Source organism: Mrakia frigida (assembly GCF_051309035.1).
Source record: "Mrakia frigida strain ATCC 22029 unplaced genomic scaffold BDY24scaffold_35, whole genome shotgun sequence".
In the NCBI taxonomy this organism is placed as follows: Eukaryota; Fungi; Basidiomycota; class Tremellomycetes; order Cystofilobasidiales; family Mrakiaceae; genus Mrakia; species Mrakia frigida.
Genome location: NW_027481246.1, coordinates 277,485 through 297,739, shown reverse-complemented (window position 1 = coordinate 297,739; position 20,255 = coordinate 277,485). Strand labels below are relative to the sequence as shown.

Sequence of the window (20,255 nt, the reverse complement as noted above, 5' to 3'; positions counted from 1 at the left end):
TGGCGGTTCCTAAAAGTTAGATTTGAAGCCGAAAACAAAATCGAGATGCTATCGAAACCCAAAGTCCTCCTCCTCACCTCGCCCAACCCGACCCTCCTCCACCTCCACCTCCTCCAACCAACCTAGGATCCTGAGGTGTGTTAAGGCTGAGGCCGTTTCCATTGCTGGGATCAAACGAGACGAATTAAGAGAAGAAGAGGTCAGCCGAGGTTGAGAAAAACGAGAAGAAGAACGAGATGCGACACACCTGCTCGACGCGTACGACGTCGAAGGACCTTGATCCGACGACTTCAAAGGGTAGACTGGGACTTGATTCGATGCTCCCCCAGCTTGGGCTAAGCCGGAAGCGATGAAGGAGGCGATGATCTGAGGGAGGGTTTGATTCGGGCTGAGAGAAGAGGGAGGGGAGGAGAGGTTGGGTCTCGTCAGACGAGGACCTAGAGATGAGGAGGGAGCGAGGATGGACGCACACTAGAGTTTGAACGATGGATACCCTAAATGAACGAAGAAGAGAAGAAGCAGGTCAGGAGAGAAGGAAGAGAGACGGAGAAGGGAGAACGGCGGAGCTCACAACGCCGCAGGATCAGGTTCAGCTACTGCTGCCTTCAGGATCAGAGCGAGAGAAGCGACGGCATCTTCGACTTTCGGAGGCTGCTGCTGAGCTGCTTGAGGAGGAGGCTGAATTCCGAACGTGGAGTTGTTCGGAAGGAAGGATGAAGACGGAGCTTGTTGCGAGTAGGTCGAGTTGGCGTTTGAACGAGGATGATTTGCTGGAGAGGAGTGCTCGTACGAGTTGAGTTGGTAGTGTTGCTGTTGTGGAAGAGGGTGAGGCGTATCGTTGGACGACGAGTAGGAAGGGTCGTTTTGAGGAGGAGGAGGACAAGACGCGTCGGGTCGAGGTCTGTACCCGAACACTTCCAGTGGCTTCCCTCGGAATATGATTCCTGAAGCGAAGCAATTCAAATGAAGATAAGTCAGCACACGAAGCAAAAAAAAAAAATCAGAAGAGAAGAAGCATCACCGTCCAACCTCGTCTTCGCTCTCCTGGCGTCCTCCGGTTGCTCAAATTCGGCGAACCCGAAACCCAGGCTGTGACCAGCTCGGTGTCTGCTGACCTCGATCCTTAAGAATACGAAGAGAGAGTAAGGTTAGCACAGAAGGAAGGTGAGCCAGAGCGGTGTCGAAAGGAAGACCCGAAGCGAACCTGACGCGACCGAACGGCTCGAAAAGGACTCGGAGGTCTTCCTCCGTCACGGCGTGGTCAAACTCCTGCAAGAGAAAGTCGAGAGTGAGGTTAGACCAGGACCAGGCCCGAGGTATCGAAAGGAGAGCGAAGGAGACGAACCCTGATCTTGAGCTTTCGAGGGAAATCTGGACCCGATCCTCCCGAACTCCTGCTGTAGTCGTTGTTGCTGTCAAAACCGATCGGAGGGAGTCTGGCCCTGAGAGGTAGAGCGAAGGGACGAAGATCGATCAGCATCGTCAGCAGCGAGCGGCCACGAGGAAGTGTGAAAGGAGAACGAACCCAGCAGACGACTCTCGATCAGGGCGAGACGACCCGACCTCCGGTGACGATCTTGACCTGTAGGAAAGCAAAACAGAAGAAGCTCAGCTCTCGTCTCGAGGGTAGAACGGAAGGAAAGATGAACGAACGAGTGACGAGTAGACGCGTCGATTCTCCCTCCCGAGTGCTGATCCTCCTCGACCTCGAAGCTCGCTTCCTTCGACTTCTTCTTGGTAGAATCGGGTTCGTGTTGTCGATCTCGTTGGTCGTCTGCATCCTCGTCCTCGTCGGAAGAGACCAGCCTGGTGCGATTCGAGAACAAAGAAGAAGAAAGACGCGTCGAAGGAGTCAGGCTTACATCGAGCAGCCGCTCGTCCTCCCTCTCCAGCCTCAAAGCCACCAACCAACTCACCTTCTCCCCCTCTTCCTCTTGGGCTTCTTCCCACTTCCCTCCTCCTTCTTCTTCGAAACAGCCTTCACAACCTCCTCCTCGTCCGATTCCTCGACGAGTTTCGACGAGTTCGGCTTCAACTTGGACGAAGAGAGTTGGCGGACGGTCCCCTTGAACTTGGCCATTGTCGAATGCAATGGTCGTCCAGGGAAGGCGTTCTTGAGGTGCTGTTACGAGAATGACAACCAGAACAAGGGAAGATAATCAGTTTGACGGACGGGAACGAACCCACGGAGGAGAGGCGGAGCGAGAACCTTTTCTACATACTCCCGTTGTGAGGTATTCCCTCGATTCTTGGAGAGGTACTTCTCAACTCTTTTGGTGACCTTAGCAGCGTCTGAGTCGGACCAGCGCATCCTCGTCCTAGTTCGGAAGGGAACGAACGAAAGGAGCGAGGGAGTTACGGGAGTCAATCCTCACCTCGCCTCTTCTGCCTCTACATACTCCTCCTCCCCATCCTTCGTCCGGGATAGACTACAATCAGGGAGACCTACTTGAGCAGAAGATACTCACAAAGTCGAAGCCGAAACTGCTTCACTCCTAGGCTTCCCTTCCTTCATAGCCTTCCAAACCTCCTTGCCAAACCGTCTCCTCTTCCTCTCGGCTTCGTCCTCCTCGTCTTCGCTACTGTCGTTGTACTGGTTGTCCTCTTCTTCTTCAGATGGAACGAGAGAGGTGGTGGGAGATGTAGATCTGAGGTGGAGAAGAAGGAGAGGAGAAGAAGGAGTGGCGAGGTGAACGAGGAGGTCAGGACGAGAGGAGATGGGGGAGTGAAGGTGGAGTGCGAAAGGCAGGAGCTCTAGGAACAGCAGAACTCACCTCATCGTGTCTAGTAGCTTTTTGATGCTTGAGAGCTTGGAAGGGAGACGAAGTGGCGAAAGAGAGGGAGAGAGAGAAGGTCGTGGATGGAGTCCAAACAGAGCTGGAGCGCTGGAGGTTGAAGAGAGTCAAAGGGAGGGTCCATTGAGCCGAGGAAGGGAGGGAGGACGTTGAAAATGAGCTTCTCAGCTCAACAAGCAAAAATTGAGACCGAGTGTATAGTCATTCATACACATGAGCCATCGACTCTAAAAACACATACCCTGTCAAGGGCAGTTATGGGCGCAAAGGCGAGGTGAAAGGTTGGGTCAAGAAGTGTGAGCTCAACTCTTCCTCCTCCTCCCTCTTCTCACCCTTTCCCCTTCCTCCCAAGCAGCAAACTTGAGATTTCGAAGCAAACAAGGTAGGCTTGAAGCGAGAAAAGATCTATGCACGTTCGAAAGTGAAGAGATTTGGACTGTAAGGGGTGGAGTCAGCTTCGAAGTGAGCTCGTCCGCATTTCAGCTCTCTCCACGAGTTTGACGTCAACATCGACCTTCCATCCTTCTCTCACCTCTTACTTTCTCCCGCTCAGTCAAGAGCCAGCTGGATAACTAGCAGAATGTACTACGAAGACGAAGACGATGCAGAAAGGGAGTGAGTCCTTCTTTCCCTTCAGCTTCCACCTTCCTCGTCGAGCTCAACACTTCCTCCCGTTCCCTTCTCTGACCACTCTTCCTCCCTCCTTCTCTCCTTTAGATCTCGCCTCCTTCTCGAGGAGCTGGGAATCCCTATGCCACTGCATCTTCAAAGATCTTCGAAACCTCAACCTTCGGCAGCGTGAGTCGAGCTTCGGTTCGTATCTACCTCACCTTCTCGCTCGAGCTCACCTGGACCTTCTCCTCCTCCTCCCTCTCTCTCTCCCCAACAGTTCTCCTCTCCCTCCTGCACCTCCTGCACCTCCTCCAGCCACCATCTCTAGCTCTTCCGCTCCTTCAAAACCTGAACGTCGTCCCAACGCTCGTCCCACTCCACCTCCTCTCTCTCGTCGTCGAAGGTCACCTTCCCCTCTCCCCTCCCGAGAATCGAGTCGTCGTCGCTTCGACGAACCTACGCCAGAGGAAGAGGCGATCCATCGAGAGTTCCTTCAACGTCAAACAGGATCATCAAGCTCGAGAAGGAGATCCGGAGAATCGTCAAAGGACGGGGAAAAGGACAGGGAGAAAAGGAAAGCGGTGGAGAGGGAGGTGGAGTTCCTCCGACGTCGTCCTTCTTCCTTCGCTCCTGAGGAGCCTAAGAAACCTACAGCTCTCGAGATCCCTATTGGACTCCATCGTCACCTTCTCGTCACTCCTACGTACGGTAAAGATGTCGTCATCGATATCTGCAATCTCGTGATAAACGTGAGTCTTTCTCCTTCGTCGATTTGGGTCGAGGAACCTGCCGTAGACTGATTCCAATCTCGTTCGTCTTTCAACAGGGACTTCCTTACGATGCACAAGATCGAGACCTCCTGGAGTACTTCCGAGTCTACGGCCGCGTTACGAGGTTCGTCGGCTTTTCCTTCGTTCGTTCGCTGACCATCCAGACGCGTCGCACTGACCGCCTTCTCCACCCTCACTCCTTCGTCTACAGCGTCAAAGTCATGCTAGATACCGCTACCCGTAAATCTCGAGGATTCGGCTTCGCCAACTTCGAAAATCCCGCCGACGCGGAAGCAGCTCTAGACGATGCGAACCGTTCGTCCGCGTCTCTCCCTCCCCCTCTCCTCTGCCCTTCCTCTCCTTCGATCGACTGATATGCTTTATTTCGCTCAACAGGAGGTCGAAAACTCATGGGTCACAGACTTAGCGTCAAGTTTCATCGTCCCGGCGCCAACTCCATCGTCACTAAAGCCGCTCTCGACGCGCGACACGCTCCTCCAAATCTTCGAGAACAACCTCTTCAACGTCCTCGTTCTCGATCTCGAACTCCTCCTCCTCCCTGGTCGCCACCTCGAAAAAAGGTCTCCTCAGGAGCTGGTCGAATCGTCACATCTGCGAAGGGAGCGAACGGAACCTGGAGGATGAACGAGGAGAAGGATAAAAATCGAGCACCGCCGCCTCCTCCTCCTTCGTCGAGAGGGAAGTCTCTTCCTGCTGCGTTGGGACTGCCTTGGCTGCAGGATGTGGATGCTGAGTTGTTGGGCGTGCTCGCTGGGTTCCTGGAGGCGATGGAGAAGCCGGAGAGGTGAGTTTCGTTCCTCGTTTCGTCTCCTCTTCGTTTCGAGTCGGCGTCGAAACTGACGGGTCTTTTCCTTCCTTTATTCTCTTGCAGAGACGCTTTGATTGCTCAACTCACGTTCGTCTTTCATCTCTCTCTTCACCCTCCGCCGTCCGTGCCTTCTCTCCACTCACACGTCCCCCTTCCTTTCTCTCATTCTCCCCTTCAGCGACTACTCTCCCGACGAACGAGCAACCTTCGTCTCTCTCCTTCCTCAACTTCGCCAACAGCAAAAGCAGCACGAAACGGAAACCACCACTAGCAGCGGAGGAAGCGGCCCACGCGGAGCCGATTCAGCGTCGTCTTCTTCGAAAACGGTTCGTCGCGTCGCCTCTTTCCTCTTTCTTTCTCTCCCCTTGCCGCTTCGATATACTGACCGCTGTTCCCTCTTCGTCCCTCTTACTCCTTTCAGTCCAAGCAAGCTACACCACCACCTCCGACACCACCCAAACTCGGTTTGGGACTTCGTTCGGATTGGAGTTGAACCCTCTTCTCTCCTTTCTCCTCCTCGTGCATCTCCCCTCTCCCTCTTCTTCCCTCACATCTTTCTAGCATAGCAGCCTTATGACACCGTCACATCTCTCCCACTTGACCTCCGTTTTCGAGCTCTCTTCTCTTGATTCATCTCTCCTTGCGTTTTCGCACTCATGACTTTGCCCTCTCCCTCCCCTGCTCGAAACTGAGAGCGAAAAAAAGGCATGAGAATTCTATCAAAGAAAACAACCAAGAGAAGCGAAGCCAATGAACAACCAGTGCGTGAGGGAAGAGGCGAGATAACGTAAGAGAGAGGTGTGGATCCAGAGCTGAGCTGAGCGGGAACGGAACGAAACGAAAACGAAGACGAGACTAGCTCGACGAACGACGTGAGAGAAGAGAGGGAGAAAAACGTGCAGACGAACCCAGAGAAAAATAAGTGAAGAAAAAATGGAGAAGAAACGGTAAGAAGAGAGGGAACCGACTAATTAATGCCCTCCTCCCAGGCTTCGATGGTGCATCCTGCTCCTCCTCGCCTGAGCCCTCATCCTCCTCGCCTTAGCCTTAGACGACGAGCTGCTCGGTTGGGCTGGAGAAGCAGAAGCGAAGGTGGCTGGGGTGGTTTCGTTGGAGTCGAGAGCGGTGGGAGAGGGGGAAGTGGGTTCGACGTCAACCTTGGCTGCTTCCTCGTTGACGACGGCGGTGCCGGCTGGGGACGAGACGACTTCCGTGGTAGGAGAGGAGGTGGAAGAGTCTTCGTCGTCGGTGGAGGGGACCTCGATGTCGGAGCCTGAGTCTGAGCTCGAGTTCGAGTTGTCGACGTCGGTGAAGGAGGTTGGGACGACGACGGAGGGAGAGCTTGCAGTGGTAGTGGGAGCGACGTAGTTGGCGTCGTAGGAGAAAACAGAGAGAGTCGAAGCTCCTGGGGAAGTCGACAAGAAAGGGTCAAAGTCAGCAAGAAGAAAAGGGCAGAGACGGCAAGACGCGTCCTCACCACCGCAGTTGGCGTAGGGATTTCCAGGGCAAACAGCAGCGCAGACGGGAGCTGGAGTCGCTACGTTGGTAGATTCAGCCTTTCCGAGCGAGGAATCGCAGTAGCACTCCCTGGAAAGAAAGGACAACAGGTCAGGGAAGGGCTGAAAGATGAGAGACGCGTTGAGGTGACTCACTTTCCGAACTCCAGTCCAGCGAAGGCGAATCCCTCAGCTTTGCAAGCGTTCAAGCAAATTTCGATAGTCATGGCCTCGTTGACGAGAGAGAAGCCCTGGAGAGCTCGAGCTCCGATGCCTTCGGTGAAGCAGCCCTCTGGAACGAAAAGAAAACGGAAAGAGGAGGTCAGTTCGAGCAGCCTGCTCGAGTCGAAGAGAGTCCGATTGTGTTACTCACCAGCTTTCCATCCTCCAGGAAGGACTCCAGCAGGGGAGATGAACGTTGCAGTCTCGGTGTAGTCTGTCTTCGAGGCTGAGTTGATGGCTTGACCGCTCGAATCCTTGACCTGCTCGGTTCAAACGAGAGCGGAGGGATGTCAGCTCGAGATGAAAATCGAGAAGGAGGACTGAGACTGACAGGGTTGTTTCCAGGAAGCGAAGAGAGCCAAGTTCCGAGTCCGGTATCCTCGTCGACAACCTACAAATCAAGAACGAAGTAAGTCAGTTTGTGGAGAGGAGGAAGACGGAGAGAAGAAGCGACGAACCTCGTTGACGGGCTGGCAGGCTTGTTGCTGCTCGAAGAGAACGATGAAGGAGACGAAACGTCAGCGAGAGGAAGAAGAAACAGAAGGGTAGCAGGAGGAAACACCAACCTTCGACCGGTCGATCGAAGCCGCAAGAGCGGGGCAGATCTCGATGTTTCCAGAGGTATCGTCAGGGCAGGTATCGATAGCGTTCTGGAGGACGGTCGTATCCCATCCATCGGCGAAATCCGCATGGTTTCCGTATCCGGTAGTCTACGAAATCGAGAGAGAAGAGAGAAAGGAGAAGTCAGTTGGCGAACGAGACTCTAACGTCGAAGAGCAGCTGAGAGTTCAACGTACATCTCCAGTAGCCAGAACGAAAGCTCCTTCTCGGTAAGGGTAGAGGTTGGTTTGGTAGACTGAAGGAAGATGAGGGAAGAGGACGAAGCGCGTCAGCTCGAGCGATCAAGACGGACGCGTCTCAGGAGGGAAAGATTCGGACTCACCGAACTCGTAGAACAGCGAGACAAGCTGGATAGGATGGGAATCGGGGCAGTCTCCCCCGTCGACGTTTTGGATGGGGTAGCTCATATCTGGAAAGCGAAAGAAGGGAGAAAGTCAGACAGGAGACGACGCGCCGAGCTCGAGTTTGTGAAACGACGACGAACGGCTCTTGTCTGAAGAAGAAAGGTAGAAGCTCAGAGTCAGCATCGTCCCAAAGTGAAAGATGAGGAATTAGAGCTTACGATCAGTCGAATCGAGGTCAACCCCGTTCCACTGCGAAAAGGAATCGAGATCAGCTCGACCCTCTTGTCCTCGTCTCCTCCTGCGTCCTCGGTCTCTTTCACTCACACAAGAAGGGAAATTGATCTGGAGCCTTTGTCCATCAGGGCAGTCGTGCTCGAAGAAGCTATTCCTTTGCGCCCAAGCTGGATCGTTGTCGTGACCTCCCGCATACTTCAAGATCGAATCAAAAGTGTCAGCTCTCGTATACTTCGAAGTATGAGAGCTCAGAAGACTCACATCGAGGCAGACGAATGAAATGGCAGTGTTGGTGAAGAGCGAGGCGTTGAAGGTCGTCCGCTTGGGGTCCTGGGAGGATCGAGGTCAGGGAGGGAGAGAAGAACGAGAGAGAGAGAGAGAGAGCTGGACGAAAGACTCACTCCAGCGAGCATGCGAAGGCCTGGAGGGAAGGCTTTGATCTTTTGCTTCTTGGGTCCATTTCGATTGAGGTAGTAGCTGCAGGGAATCGGGGCAAGTCAGGGAAACAGATCAGCTCGTCGTTGAACGAAAAGTCGTCGTGCGAACGTACGTCTGAACGAAAGCCGTCGGCACGATAGTCAGGCTTCCGTTCTCCGCCTGGTAGTAAAGCTGAGGAGCCCAGTAGGTAGAGAGATCGGCTGAAGAGAAGAAACCCGAGAGTGGTTTCAGCTCGAGCAACGAACAAGGAGAGGAAAGGGAGAGGAGAGAACTGTTTCACCTTGAACTGGAGACGTCGTGCACGTAGCTTCGCGCTGGAGAGTAAGGTCGTAGGACCTGTTGAACGAGTTGGCTCCTACGACGTTGTGCATGTGCTGAAAGAAAAGAATGAAGGGATCAAAGGGAAGGAGGGAAGTCAGCGAAGAAGAGCGAGAGGGCTGAAACGAGTGCAGAGCGAGGACGAACTCCAGAGATTTGTCCAGGATTGACGATAGGGTCCAGACGAGTATGGACGAGGGTCTTGGGGTGAGATCTAGGGAAGGAAGATGTGCCTGAGCTTTTGAAGGAAGGAAGGAGGGAGAAGGAAGCTGAAGCTGAAACGACTCACAGGATGAAGAAGGCATCGGTCGACGAGGAGAGAAGGACGGTAGCTGCCAGCAGAGGAAGGAGGAGGCTTGAATAGGTGGTGAAGAAGCTCATAGTGAAGAGCGAGGTGATAGAACGAGGGAGTTAAGGTCAGGGGAGAAGAGGGTTGAAGGAAGTCTCCGACGGAGTTGTTGACCGAGAGCGAGGGAACGAAGGTGAAGGTGCTTGAGTTGAACGAGCGTATGGTGAGAGAGGGAAGAGAGGCGGCTGGAGGGTTGTTGATAGAGTAGAGAATGAAGGGGAATAGAAGAAGGGAAGAGGAGGAGCGAGGGTGGAAGATGAGAGAGAGGAGGGGAACAAGAGTCAAAGACAGGAGGAGGGCGGAAGAGAGGGGGAGGAAGGAAGGGGTCATCATTTCTCCTCCTTGATTCATGAAGATGAAATCAGCTTGGTCCCTTTTGGGCTGTCGAAGATGCATGTAGTCGGTAGAGAGTCGGCCCTCCGGTGGTGAAAGTCAGCATAGAGACTGTAATGGTTGCAAGAAAAAGGAGGAAGGGAGTGAGAGGGCTGAGCTCGAGCTCACCAGTTAGTTCTGGATCTCTTTTACATTCCCTCCTCGTCACGTCTTCCTTTCTCGAATCTCTTCGTGCTCGACCCTGACGATAGACGAGAAGTCTACTGTTCAGATTTGGGCCTCGGGGATGGAGTCGGGCTCTGGGTCGAGTGAAGGAAGGAAGGCAGGGAAGGAGAGGTCGAAATGAGCTCGAGGAGTGCCACCCAGCCCTGCTTGACGACGGCTGCTTCGTCTTCAATTTTGTCGATCTCAGACTTGCCGGATCCTGTTCCTTGGAAGCTTTATCTGCCTCGCAGAAACACGGAGTTATCCTGGAGAAAGCTCGGCTGGAGCAGGACGAGAAAAGATTGACGTCGGCGTTTTAAGCTCGTCCTTCTCTCCCTTCCTTCCTTTCAACCACAGCAATCGATTTCTCCCATCTCCTCCCCTTTCTCATCTTCTAGACTTATGTGAGAACTCTTCTGACTCCCTCTACCTTATCAGGCATCCTCCTTCAGCTTCATCGCTTCATCAAAGGCAAGGAGAGGAAGAGCGCCGAGCTGACTTCCTTCTCCAGTTCTCCTTCTTCTCTCTCGTTTCCAGTCTCCCATGCCCATCCCAGTCCCCAAACCAGCCTCTCCTGAAGTTCAATCCGCTCCCTACAAGGTCGGATCTATCGAGACTACCTATGGAGACTTCCGAGACCAGCTGTTCAACGACGGTTCGTTCAAATCTTCAATGGCCAGCCGCGTCTCGCCCTCTCGCTGACCTTTCTCTCTTCTCCCTTTTCCTCTCAGGTTGGGTCGTCGTCCCTGGAGTGATCTCACCTGAGAACGCTAGATCCTACGTCTCTTCTGCCTACGATTGGCTAGAGAGCTTCAGTCTCGGCTTTGATCGAAACGAGAAGTCGACTCACCTTGCGTCGAACCTGCCATTTTCGTACAAGGGAGGCCTATACTCCTATTATGGATCAGGACACGAGCAGTATGCGTGGGATATCAGGTATGTACGAGGCTCACGACGAAGATTGATGAACGGAAGGACGGAGCGCCGTGGTCGACAGGAATCGTCGAAGAAGTCGTCAACTCGGCTAACCTCTGCTTCTTTTCGTTCACCGCTTGTTATAGACAGGAACCTGGTGTCATCGATGCCTTCGCTAAGATCTGGGGAACCGAACGAGAAGGGATGCACCTGGCACAAGGTCATCGCTCCAGAAGGATCATTGATCCTCTGGGATTCTCGGTAAGTTTCCCCTCGCCCTTCTTCTCTCTCGACACTTTCGCTTACCTCTGCTTCCTCTTCTTCAGAACCGTTCATTACGGTGCCCCTCCTACTGGAACCAACGCTAGGATGGCTACTTGTGCGTTTTCCTCTCTACCGGTTCCGCTCCATCGCGTCGCGTCTCCTTTACTCACACTCGACTTCTTTCTTTTGCTCTCCAGACGTCTGCTACAAACCAGCATCTCTCATCACTGCAGAGCAACTTGCCGTCAAGCAAGATGCTTTCCACAACCAGCAGAACACCGTGAGTATCATCTCTCCTCTTCCCTTTCCCTCTTTCTCCCTCGCTGACCTTCTTCTCACAGTCCCACGACCCAATCTCCTTCCGCACCAAGCCCAACTTCGAGCCTGCTCCCAATGACGCTGGATGGAAGGTTCGACACGCTCCTGACAAGAAGGCTGTTCTTTCAGAGAGGGGCTTGCAGCTCGCTGGTGTTGTTCCCTACTAGACGAGCGACGCGTTTCGGACTCATCTCTCGCTCTCGATCTTGGACGCTCTTCCTCTTCTTAGACTCCGCCCTACTTTATACTTTTGTACACGCTCTTCGTAGAGATTCATCTTCTATCTCTCAGCTCTATATCTCATGATCACGATCTTCCCTTCTGTCTTTTCTCGAGGGCTGAATCGTTTTTGCGACGCGTCCCTCCGACTTTTTTTCCTTCAGCGTGGTCCCTCCTTCACCCCTTAGCACCGTTCTGCATCTCTTTCTCCTGCTTCCATCACCTTGCACCCCTACTGAAAAAAAAAGGGAAAAAACCAAAAGAAAGTCGCGATCATGACGTCGACGAACCCCCCTTCGAGGGATGAGCCCTCCGCCATCTCCCTTTCCTTCTCTCTCTCGCAAACCATCACCCCCAATCCCCCAACAAAACTCCCTTCCTCCCCAACCCACTCACCTTACTATGTCCTCCTCTGATTCCAAGCCCGCTACGGACGTTGCCACTGGATCCAAAGGTTCGTCCGTCGTCCTCGAGAGCTCCACCGAATCGTCTCCCCTTTTCCTTGAAGCGAAGGAAAGTTCGATGCTGATCACTCTCGTTCGTTTCTTCTCTTGCTGCAGGTACTGAAGCTGCTGGAGGAGTCGCTGGAGCTATCGCAAAGGAGAGAGAAGCCAGGGGAGCTGGAGCTGATGGAGAGGCTGGTTCGTTGAGCTTTCCTCTTTCTCGATCCTCTTCTTTCTATTCCCCCTCCTTCTTCGAGTGAGCTAACCTATCGATTCTTCTTTTCAGACGCTAAAAACACCCACGCTCAGGACCACGACATCACGAGCGAGCACGGAGCTGGAACTGGTGTCGCGAACTAAGGGAGCGAAGGTCGTTGAAGTCGATTCGGATCTTGGTCGAACGTTGTAGGAATAGAATGGACGAATTTAAGTTCTACTGCTCCTCTTGCCTCGAAAGAACGCTAGAATGATGCATCGGAAGGGAAGGAGGGGGGAGGGAAGGGAGGCGTGCCAGACGAGATGGAACGGAGGGAGGAAAGGACGGCGAGCAGTTCGCTCTTCGCTCTGGCTTCCTCGAGTCGTCGTTGCATTCGATAAAGAGAGAGACTACACGTAGAAATACAGGTGGGATACAGTCGAATCAAAACAAAAGAAGCAGGCAGCAGTCCCAAAAATAATAGGAAGAAAACGATGCACGAAACCCAAAGCTGAAAACAGTTCTCTCCCCTCCCCTGCCTATCTAATGCTTCCCCGTCGGCCACTGCAAAAGGAACCCCTTCTCCTCCCTCACCGAAAACAACCAAACAGCTCCTCCTCCTCCTTCCAGCATCTCCGACTCCCAGAACTCCCTCAGCTCGTCCCTCACCGAGCTCGCATACCCAGGCTGACCGAGAGGGAATTTCTCTCGTATGATCTTCCAATGCTCCGCTGCGCTGGCCGAGTGAGAGTCGAGTTCTGCTGACTGAGCCGACGAGGTAGGTAGGAGGAGCCAGACGGTATCGAGGGCCATGGCGGAGAGGACCGAGGAAGGGACGTCGAGGGCGAAGAGAGGGAGAGGGGATCGAACGACCGAGAGGAATTGACGAGCTTTCTCCCAGAAGAGAGCTTTGGTTCCGTGACGATGGAGTTTCCTGGCTCCCTTGACTTCCTTCCCGACTCCCTTCTCCCCAGGGAGGATGAGTTTGATCTGTTCCGAGGAGACGTCGCGGTTGTTGGTTGGCTTGAGAAGGGATTCCCGGTCGAGGTGAGAGTTGGGGGGAGTGGAGGCGGCGGTGAGATCGATTCGACGTTGATCGGCGATGTGGGAGCGAAGGTAGTTGAGGAGATCCTCTCGGTAGACTGAGGAGCAGAATGAACAGAAAGAGGGATACTGATCAGCTCGGAAAGGAGAAGGTCGACGCGTCGAAGACGAAACGAACCTTCGTCTTCCGTCCTTCGCAGCACACTTCGAACCTTCAGCAAGGGACGTCCTTTGGAGATGACCAGGAATCTGAGAGTGTAGAGGGGCAGGTTAGTTCCTGGGACGACGAGAAGGAAGGCGTGAAAGAGCGAGACAACTCACAAAATCCCTTGCGCCAAACACTCTGCCATTGCCTCCTCCGCCGAGAACCGAACAGCATCCTCGTACATCAGATCGGCTCTCAACCCAGCTCCCCACAGCTCTCCAACGATCTCAACTCGCTCCTCCATCAGGCCTTCTCCGAACGATCCAACGTAGACGTCGCATCGACGAGGTGTCCATCCGAACGAACGATCCGGTTCCGAGTCGAGGTTGATGAGCCGTTTCCCTTCCGAGGACTCGTACTTTCCGACGAGGAATGCGATACGTTCGAGAGAGATCTGTGATGAAGGAGTCAAGTTGTCAGGTGTAGAGAGCAAAGTGAAGAGAGATCGACGAAGACGAACCTGGCAACCAGCGACATGAGACGAGGGAGCGAGAGAGGTGTTGGTTTGAGGAAGTCGGAAGTGCTCGATGAGGTTGTCGTATCTGCGAGAGAGGGGGCAGGTGAGTCAAAGAACAGCGCGAGGAGGGAAAACCGAAAGAAACGAGACGAACCTTCCTCCAACTCCCAGAACCTCACGCTTGTTGCTCTTCCTCACGCACTCGAAGAGAACTCCTCCCTTGAAGAATCGATGGCTCATCGTGGGTCGGAAGATGATCCTTCGTCGGACTCCAAGCTTCTCAGCGAGTACAGACACCTCTCGGATCTCCTTGACTGCCTTCTGTAGCGAGGAAGAGAGCTGAGGGAACTTGTGAAGGAGTCGTTCCATCGCCAGGTCGAGGGGTTCTGTTCAAGAGCAAGGAGAGAAGGGGTCAGCGGCTTATCTCGCGGTCCACGCTCGAATCAAGCAAACTCACCACTGAGACACCACTTCTCCAGACGGTCAGCCACTTGACGAGGGAGATTGAGCTTGGATCGAATCTGAGGGAAGCCAACTCGACCTCCGATTTCTCGAAGGACGTCTGCGATCTCGGCGCGTCGTCGGGAGGGAACTTCGGCGAGAACGAGATCGAGGACTACAGAAAACGAGAAGCAATGAGAAGCAATGGGGGTCAGCGGAGATCTCGAAGATGAGAGAAGTAAGGAAGAAAACGTACCTGCTTGGTGACTGATGTGGAACTCCCACTCATGTCGTTTGTGCAGACCCGGGAAGGAATCGAGAATCTTGTCAAGGACGCTGATGATCTCTGCTTCCGAGGCCATCGAGCGAACGGGACTGAGGATATCGTAGGCGACCTACGAAGGAAAGACGGTCTCGTCAGTGACTCCGACGCGACTCTCGAACTGAGTCGAAGAAACGAGAGAAGAACGAACCTCTCCGAATGAAAGTGGTTGTCCTCCCATGAGCGACTCTCGGTACGAGGAACCGAAGTGGTATCGTTTCAAACGTTCCCTCTTGGTTCGTGCGATATGGCGGGCGAAGGAGACGAGCCCGTCGTATGGGAGTTCGACGAGTTGACCTTGACGATTGAGGAAACGAGCTCCAGCTTCCTTCCTGAATTCGGTGAGCAGTTCGGTGACGGGAAGGAGAGGTGGTGGTTCCCAATCGATGGCTCCATGTCGGCGGAACAGGTCGACGAGACGATCCTTGACGAGAGCTTCGTAGACTCGGTGCTCTTTCGGGTTCGCGTCGGGGTCGTCGAAGGTGAAGTCCGAGACGGCTTCGGGAGTTTCTGGGAGAGTAAAGGGAGGAAGGTGGATCAGTCTTGAGTATAAATAATCGTAAAAACCGCAGGGTACTTACGAGCAAATATATGACTGATCAACGAAGGGTATCGACTCGAGTTTGGGTTTCCTGGAATGAAGAGGGACCACTCGTCAGTCTAGCCTCGACTTCGCTCAAGTCAGCCTCTCTACTCACCGAAAGTCCTCAAAGCCTCCAAGAAGTACTCGTCCTCCTTCACGCTCGGCAGGAGTCCACTCGAGAGAAGGTCCTGGAGAAAACGAAGAGGAGGTTCGTCTCGAAATCAGCTCTCCCGTCTCGACGCGTCGGAAACGAGAAAGATATATCAGAAGAACGTACCACCACTCGAGGACGTTTCGCAGGATTGTGCTGAAGTAGAAGATCGATGATCTTGGTTTGCTGAGGCATGGCAGCCTTGTTCCAACTCGAAGGGAAGTTGACGCTCGGGTTTCGAAGTCCCATCAGGGACAAGGATCGTTCCATTCCTGTAGCGAGAGGGAAGCACATCTCGAAGAAGATGATACTGTGGGAAGTCGGAAGGGAAGAGTCAGCTGGGGCTCCTATGGAAGGCAGATCAACGGGGGCAGGAAGAAGACGAACCCGAGCGAGTAGAGATCGGCCTTCCCGTCGTAGGCGTTTCCTCGGATCTTGCCAGACATCTCGACCTCGGGAGCGATGTAAAGCGACGTTCCGATTCCTGAGAGTGACATCCAGTAAGCTCGAAGTCTCGCAGAGAGAGAGGAAGGAAGAGGAGGACAAGGGTAAACAAACCTGACGTGAGGTCCGCCGCGTCTGCGAGCTGCTTCAGAGGAGTGTTCTCGATCATCAGAGTCTCGTTGGAAGGGGCAAAGTCGGTAGCAGCCAGTCCAAAGTCTCCTATCTTGATGCGGTTCTCGTGATCTGGGGGGAAGATGGGAGCGAAGGAGTGTCAGTGCGAAGAGTGCGACGGGAAAGAGACAAAGACGAACCGATGAGCAGGTTCGAAGGCTTGAGATCTCGATGGACGATTCCCAGCTCCGTCATGTGTCGAAGAGCTTCGAGGATCTGCCTGAAGAGCCTCCATGATTCCTCCTCCGAGAGTCCTCGAGCGATGGCCTGATGAAAAGGAAGGAGAGTCAGCTCACGACGAACGAGACTTTTGCTCCATTTTCTGCTTCAACTTCTCGTTATACCGAGAAGATGTTAGACACTCACCTCCTTGAGCGTCTGATTCTCTACATATTCCATCTGAATGTACAACACTCTCGATCCCCAAACCATCGTCGACCCACCCGACGTCTCCGTCCCGCTAGGACTCAGCGCACCACTCAGACCTCCTCCCACTCCACTCCCTTTCCTCGAACTCAACGCCAACGCCGCAAGACTCCTCTTTTTCGACCTCGAAGCCTCCTCTTCCGTGCTCTCGTCCTCCCCGTCGTCCTCGTCGTCTTCTTCTCCCTCACTGTCCTCGTCGCTCTCCTCGTCCTCGTCTCCTCCGAAGTGGATGCTGGGGAAACTGGTGCTCCGAGACTGGTGACCTCGAACAGAAAGGAAGTCGTCGAAGTTGGTCTCGAACATCGCTTCGTCGAAGGAGGTCGAGCCTGGGTTGGGAGATTTGGAGACGGCGGAGGAAGATTCTTGGAGGGACGAGGTGGATGAGGACATGTTTGGAGTGGAGGCTGCTGATGTGTGAGCTGTTGTTGGGGTTTGAGGGTGAGGTTGAAAAGGTGGTGGTGGAGGAGAGGCGGTTTCCTCCCTGTCGAACGAACGCGTCGGAAATCGGTGAAGGATTCAGCCTCGAATGCAGGTCGGCTTGAGAAGGGGAGACGAATAATGTGACTCACAGCCAGCAGGTGAAGTACCGAACGATGAACTGATGGTTGAGTCGACTTAAGGCGTTGACCTCGCTGTGAAGGAAGAAGGACGACGGAGAAGAGCGGAAGTCAGCTTTGTTTCGGCGCGGAGAGGTTGGAAAGCAGTCAAACGAACCGGAAGACCTTCTGCTCGTTATCCTCAGGTCTCAGCTTGATCTTCTTAATGGCGTCTGTGAAGGGGAAAACAGGCACGAGGTCAGCGAATTTGACACTTGAACGGGCGAGAAGGGCCGAAGAGGAGAAGATGGATCACGACGTACAGAACCTCCCGTCCAGACGATTCTTGGCTTTCACGACCTTTCCGAAACCTCCTTCTCCCTGCAAAAAAAACGAACAGCGAACCAACAAGTTCAGCAAGCGCGTTAAGCTTCGGCGAAGCGAAGCGAAGCGAAGCGAAGCGAAGCGAAGCGAAGAAAGGAAAGGAAAGGAGAGGCCTCGACGACTCACCAAGAACTCGACCTCCTCGAAATCCGTCCGATACCTCGAGGTCATCTGCATCTGAAGGTTTGGATTCCCTCCCTTCCTGTCGAAGAATGGATGAAGGGGACCAGCCAGAGGGGATCGGCTCGGTCTTGCTGAAGGAACCATTCGACCTGAGGTGTCTAAACGAAACGAGTCACAGCATGAGAAAGCAAAGGTCAGTTTCGATCTCGGAGAGAAACAAGGATTTTCGAGACGATGAAGTTCGATGCGTACCCTTGATACCAAGCGAAGGGTTCCCACGAGTAGCAAGATCGAGCGTCGAAAGGGTGTTGATGATCTGTTCCGAGCTCCATCGGTCCTTCGGGTTGGGTTCGAACATCCTTCGTAACGTTTCGGCGAGAGGTTCGGGGACAAAGAACTCGTCTGGTGAAGGGAGGGCGGCAACGGAGGAAGAGAGGGAGGGAAAGGTCAGTTCGAACGGAGGAGAGGACGAGTCGCATTCGAATTTGGACGAAACGGACCTGAGTCGAGGATGGCTTCGAGATCGGGGTATCGGTAGATCCTGCGAATTTAGCAAAGCGTGAAAGCGATAGAAGAGTTTAGTCAGGACGAGGATGAGAAGGCGAACGAGGAACGACGCGTCGAAAGAAACGACGGAAAAGAACGAGACTCACACGTCCGCTCCCCAAAGCATCCTCAAGAACGTCACTCCCGAATGCCAGATATCTCGCTTGTGGGTAAACGTATGACCAGCTTCGATCTCGTCGGGTGATAACCTGTCGAAGCCCAACCGAAACAGCGCGTCAGTCATTCTTCTCTCGTCGCTCTTCTCTCCGTCCTTCGGCCCCTCCTTCCCCTCCCTCCAAGATGAACCCTCAAAACTCACCAATTCCAAGGCAAGCTCTCCACCTCCTTCTCATCTCCATCTTCCCCTGCTCCTCCTCCGTCAGCGTACAGGTCTCCGGTTTGAAGGAAAGGATTGGATCGGTCGAGGTCGATGATGCGTTTTCGGTAGCAGGGTTCGGCGAGACGAGCTCCACCGGAGGAGGAGGAGAGGACAATAGTGTCCAGGCAGACGTCTGGATTCGATGTAAGGATGAAAGAAGGGAGATGAGTGTGAGTTTGGGGAGAGAAGAGGGAGGAGAGGGAGTTGGAAACGGACGAACCATCGTGCGTGATCCCTTCCTTCCGCATAGCTTCCAGACCGGCTAGGAGTTGAATGAGATGATCCTGATTGTCGTTGAATAAGAGAAAAGGGTTCAGCGTGATGGTCCGGAAACCAGCAAGGAACGGGGACGAGACGACGACGCGTCCAACTCGAACTCACCTTCGCCACTCCCATCTCCAACCTCCCACAGACCTTCAGCACACCTCTCAGCCTCTCGCCTCTTCCCACCCTTCCCGTCAAGAACCCCAACCTCTTCCCTCCCTTCCCAGGCAGATCTACCAGCATCACGCTCAAGATGGGAACGACGCCCTCCCCTCGAAAGTTCAACAACTTCTTCCTCATCGTCGCTGCCAGCGCACCGAGTTTCTGAGATCCCTGAGTTGAGGAGTAGTAAGGTGTTGGGAAATCGACGAGGGTGACGGACAAGGGTTGGTGGGTCGAGGAGGTGGAAGCGAGGTCGACGAGGGAGGAGGAGGAAGAGGAGTGGTCGCGGTTGTTGTGGTTGGAAGGAGGGATAGGGATCGCGAGATAGGTCGTCCAGAGCTTCTCTCTCACTCCACCGAGTAGTCTGAAGGTTCCTTCCATCCCTATGCTTCCTCCTCCCTCGATGATGTTGCTGCTGGTGGACGAAGTCGAAGAGAAGGTGATCTCTGTGAGGTTGTCGGCCGACGAGAGATCTCCTCCTGCTGAGGCTGCTGCTGCTGCTAGTTCGGCTTGTCTCGAGGATTGGAGGCGTTTGTGCTCTGTTACTTTCTGGGCGAGGGAGAGAGCTCGTTGATGGGCTTGTTGGGCGAGGTTGGATTTCTCGAGTTGGGTGTGCTGGAGGCGGGCCTGGAGTTGAGGCGATCAAAGACGAGGGAAGGAGGTTCAGCTCTATGAGAGACAGGAGAGCTGGGCGAAGAGGAGAAGTGTGGGCGATAAGGTTCAGATCACTGACAGCTTTATCCTCAGCTTCTCGTTTAGCCATCTCTACGAGGAGACTCTGACGATCCGAGTCGGCGGAGGGAGGAGGATGGACGTTGGTCGAAAGCCATTCTTGAACGAAGTCGATGAGCTGAAAGCGAGGAAGAGGGACAGGAACGAATCGGGTCAGTATAGTTCAATGTTGTGAGGTTCGAGAAGGTTTGCGAACCCTCGAAAGGGAAGCTGGATGGAAGCTGAAGCTGACCTCGAAGACGATCACTCCTCCTCCTGCGAGCTTGTGAGCTTCCTGGTTGACGAGTTTCGTGAGCGTAGCCAGCTGTCCTGGGGAAGTATTGATCGGGGAAGTGAACGAGAGGGTCGGTGGGGTCTTGGGGTAGGATTTGGAGTACTATACAACAAGAAAGAAGGGTATCAAAGAGAAGTCAGATCAAAGGAAGCGATAAACGAAGCTCATCAACCCTGCCCTCCTTCCTTCCCCAATGAACTACTCGCCTTGATGACGAGCACGACTGATACGGATCTCTGAGACTTGTCCTCGACTCCTTGATGAATCCCGCTGACTCTGATTCCAAACTCTCCTCCCTTGATTCCTGTAGATTTCCCCCACGCTCGAGGTTGAGCTGGGAGAGGTTCCGCCAGGAAATCGGACGGGCCATAGATGGATTGCAATACCTCGAGTTCTTGTTGTTGTTGTTCTAAAGGGGTGAGAGGAGTAGAGGACATGGTTTGGGGTTCTTGGGGTGGAGCAAGAGGAGGGCGGTGGACCGGAAGGGAGACTAGAACATGATGAAGGGAGGGGAAGGAAGGAGGAGAGGAGGTGATGGTTGAGAGGGGGGTAGAGGAGAAGGAGCACAGCAAGATGCGGACGGCAGAGTTTCCTTGAGCGATCAGATTTTATCAGAGATCGTTGGTTCGATCTGAATCCGAGCTCCCTTTCTGAAAATCTTGTTTGTCGCTGAGGACACCAATCTCCTTGA

The 20,255-nt window shown here is 53.8% G+C and overlaps 5 protein-coding genes across 5 annotated transcripts; 2 read left to right on the top strand and 3 right to left on the bottom strand.

Annotated features, from left to right (window-relative positions):
* Positions 1-28: 28 nt before the first annotated feature.
* Positions 29-2,925, bottom strand: BDY24DRAFT_400705 (uncharacterized protein). Its single transcript, XM_076641990.1, has 13 exons — positions 2,775-2,925; positions 2,469-2,648; positions 2,210-2,318; positions 1,917-2,122; positions 1,654-1,806; positions 1,526-1,582; positions 1,346-1,442; positions 1,205-1,269; positions 1,022-1,122; positions 572-944; positions 471-494; positions 248-388; positions 29-164 (listed from the first exon to the last, which is right to left on the bottom strand). Exons 1-13 carry the CDS (start codon positions 2,777-2,779, stop codon positions 74-76), a joined length of 1,602 nt encoding a protein of 533 aa, XP_076493444.1. The 5' UTR covers positions 2,780-2,925; the 3' UTR covers positions 29-73.
* A 168-nt stretch (positions 2,926-3,093) lies between these two features.
* On the top strand, positions 3,094-5,673 carry BDY24DRAFT_400704 (uncharacterized protein). Its single transcript, XM_076641989.1, has 9 exons — positions 3,094-3,410; positions 3,513-3,593; positions 3,685-4,156; positions 4,234-4,301; positions 4,389-4,492; positions 4,574-4,982; positions 5,070-5,093; positions 5,185-5,332; positions 5,428-5,673. Exons 1-9 carry the CDS (start codon positions 3,376-3,378, stop codon positions 5,497-5,499), a joined length of 1,413 nt encoding a protein of 470 aa, XP_076493443.1. The 5' UTR covers positions 3,094-3,375; the 3' UTR covers positions 5,500-5,673.
* Positions 5,674-6,623: 950 nt separating this feature from the next.
* On the bottom strand, positions 6,624-9,321 carry BDY24DRAFT_186381 (WSC-domain-containing protein). The gene is made up of 16 exons (XM_076636362.1): positions 8,969-9,321; positions 8,827-8,893; positions 8,642-8,735; positions 8,474-8,561; positions 8,325-8,400; positions 8,185-8,253; positions 8,014-8,118; positions 7,908-7,938; positions 7,830-7,838; positions 7,668-7,754; positions 7,522-7,580; positions 7,291-7,434; positions 7,183-7,209; positions 7,056-7,115; positions 6,876-6,984; positions 6,624-6,794 (listed from the first exon to the last, which is right to left on the bottom strand). Exons 1-16 carry the CDS (start codon positions 9,058-9,060, stop codon positions 6,655-6,657), a joined length of 1,257 nt encoding a protein of 418 aa, XP_076493442.1. The 5' UTR covers positions 9,061-9,321; the 3' UTR covers positions 6,624-6,654.
* A 787-nt stretch (positions 9,322-10,108) lies between these two features.
* Positions 10,109-11,229, top strand: BDY24DRAFT_418198 (uncharacterized protein; the record flags this gene model as incomplete). Its single annotated transcript, XM_076643817.1, has 6 exons — positions 10,109-10,220; positions 10,297-10,501; positions 10,631-10,741; positions 10,807-10,859; positions 10,942-11,024; positions 11,086-11,229. The coding sequence occupies 6 exons, from the start codon at positions 10,109-10,111 to the stop codon at positions 11,227-11,229; spliced, it is 708 nt and encodes a 235-aa protein (XP_076493441.1).
* Positions 11,230-12,213: 984 nt separating this feature from the next.
* GCN2 (serine/threonine-protein kinase GCN2) lies at positions 12,214-20,179 on the bottom strand. Its single transcript, XM_076641988.1, has 27 exons — positions 19,771-20,179; positions 19,523-19,666; positions 19,292-19,408; positions 18,514-19,185; positions 18,353-18,416; positions 18,073-18,265; positions 17,861-17,962; positions 17,708-17,748; positions 17,460-17,609; positions 17,211-17,365; positions 17,024-17,081; positions 16,879-16,933; positions 16,734-16,796; positions 16,105-16,645; positions 15,879-16,005; positions 15,682-15,810; positions 15,511-15,607; positions 15,250-15,433; positions 15,088-15,160; positions 14,971-15,021; positions 14,541-14,899; positions 14,324-14,462; positions 14,084-14,242; positions 13,781-14,012; positions 13,286-13,711; positions 13,143-13,213; positions 12,214-13,062 (listed from the first exon to the last, which is right to left on the bottom strand). The coding sequence occupies exons 1-27, from the start codon at positions 19,999-20,001 to the stop codon at positions 12,464-12,466; spliced, it is 5,232 nt and encodes a 1,743-aa protein (XP_076493440.1). The 5' UTR covers positions 20,002-20,179; the 3' UTR covers positions 12,214-12,463.
* Positions 20,180-20,255: the final 76 nt, after the last annotated feature.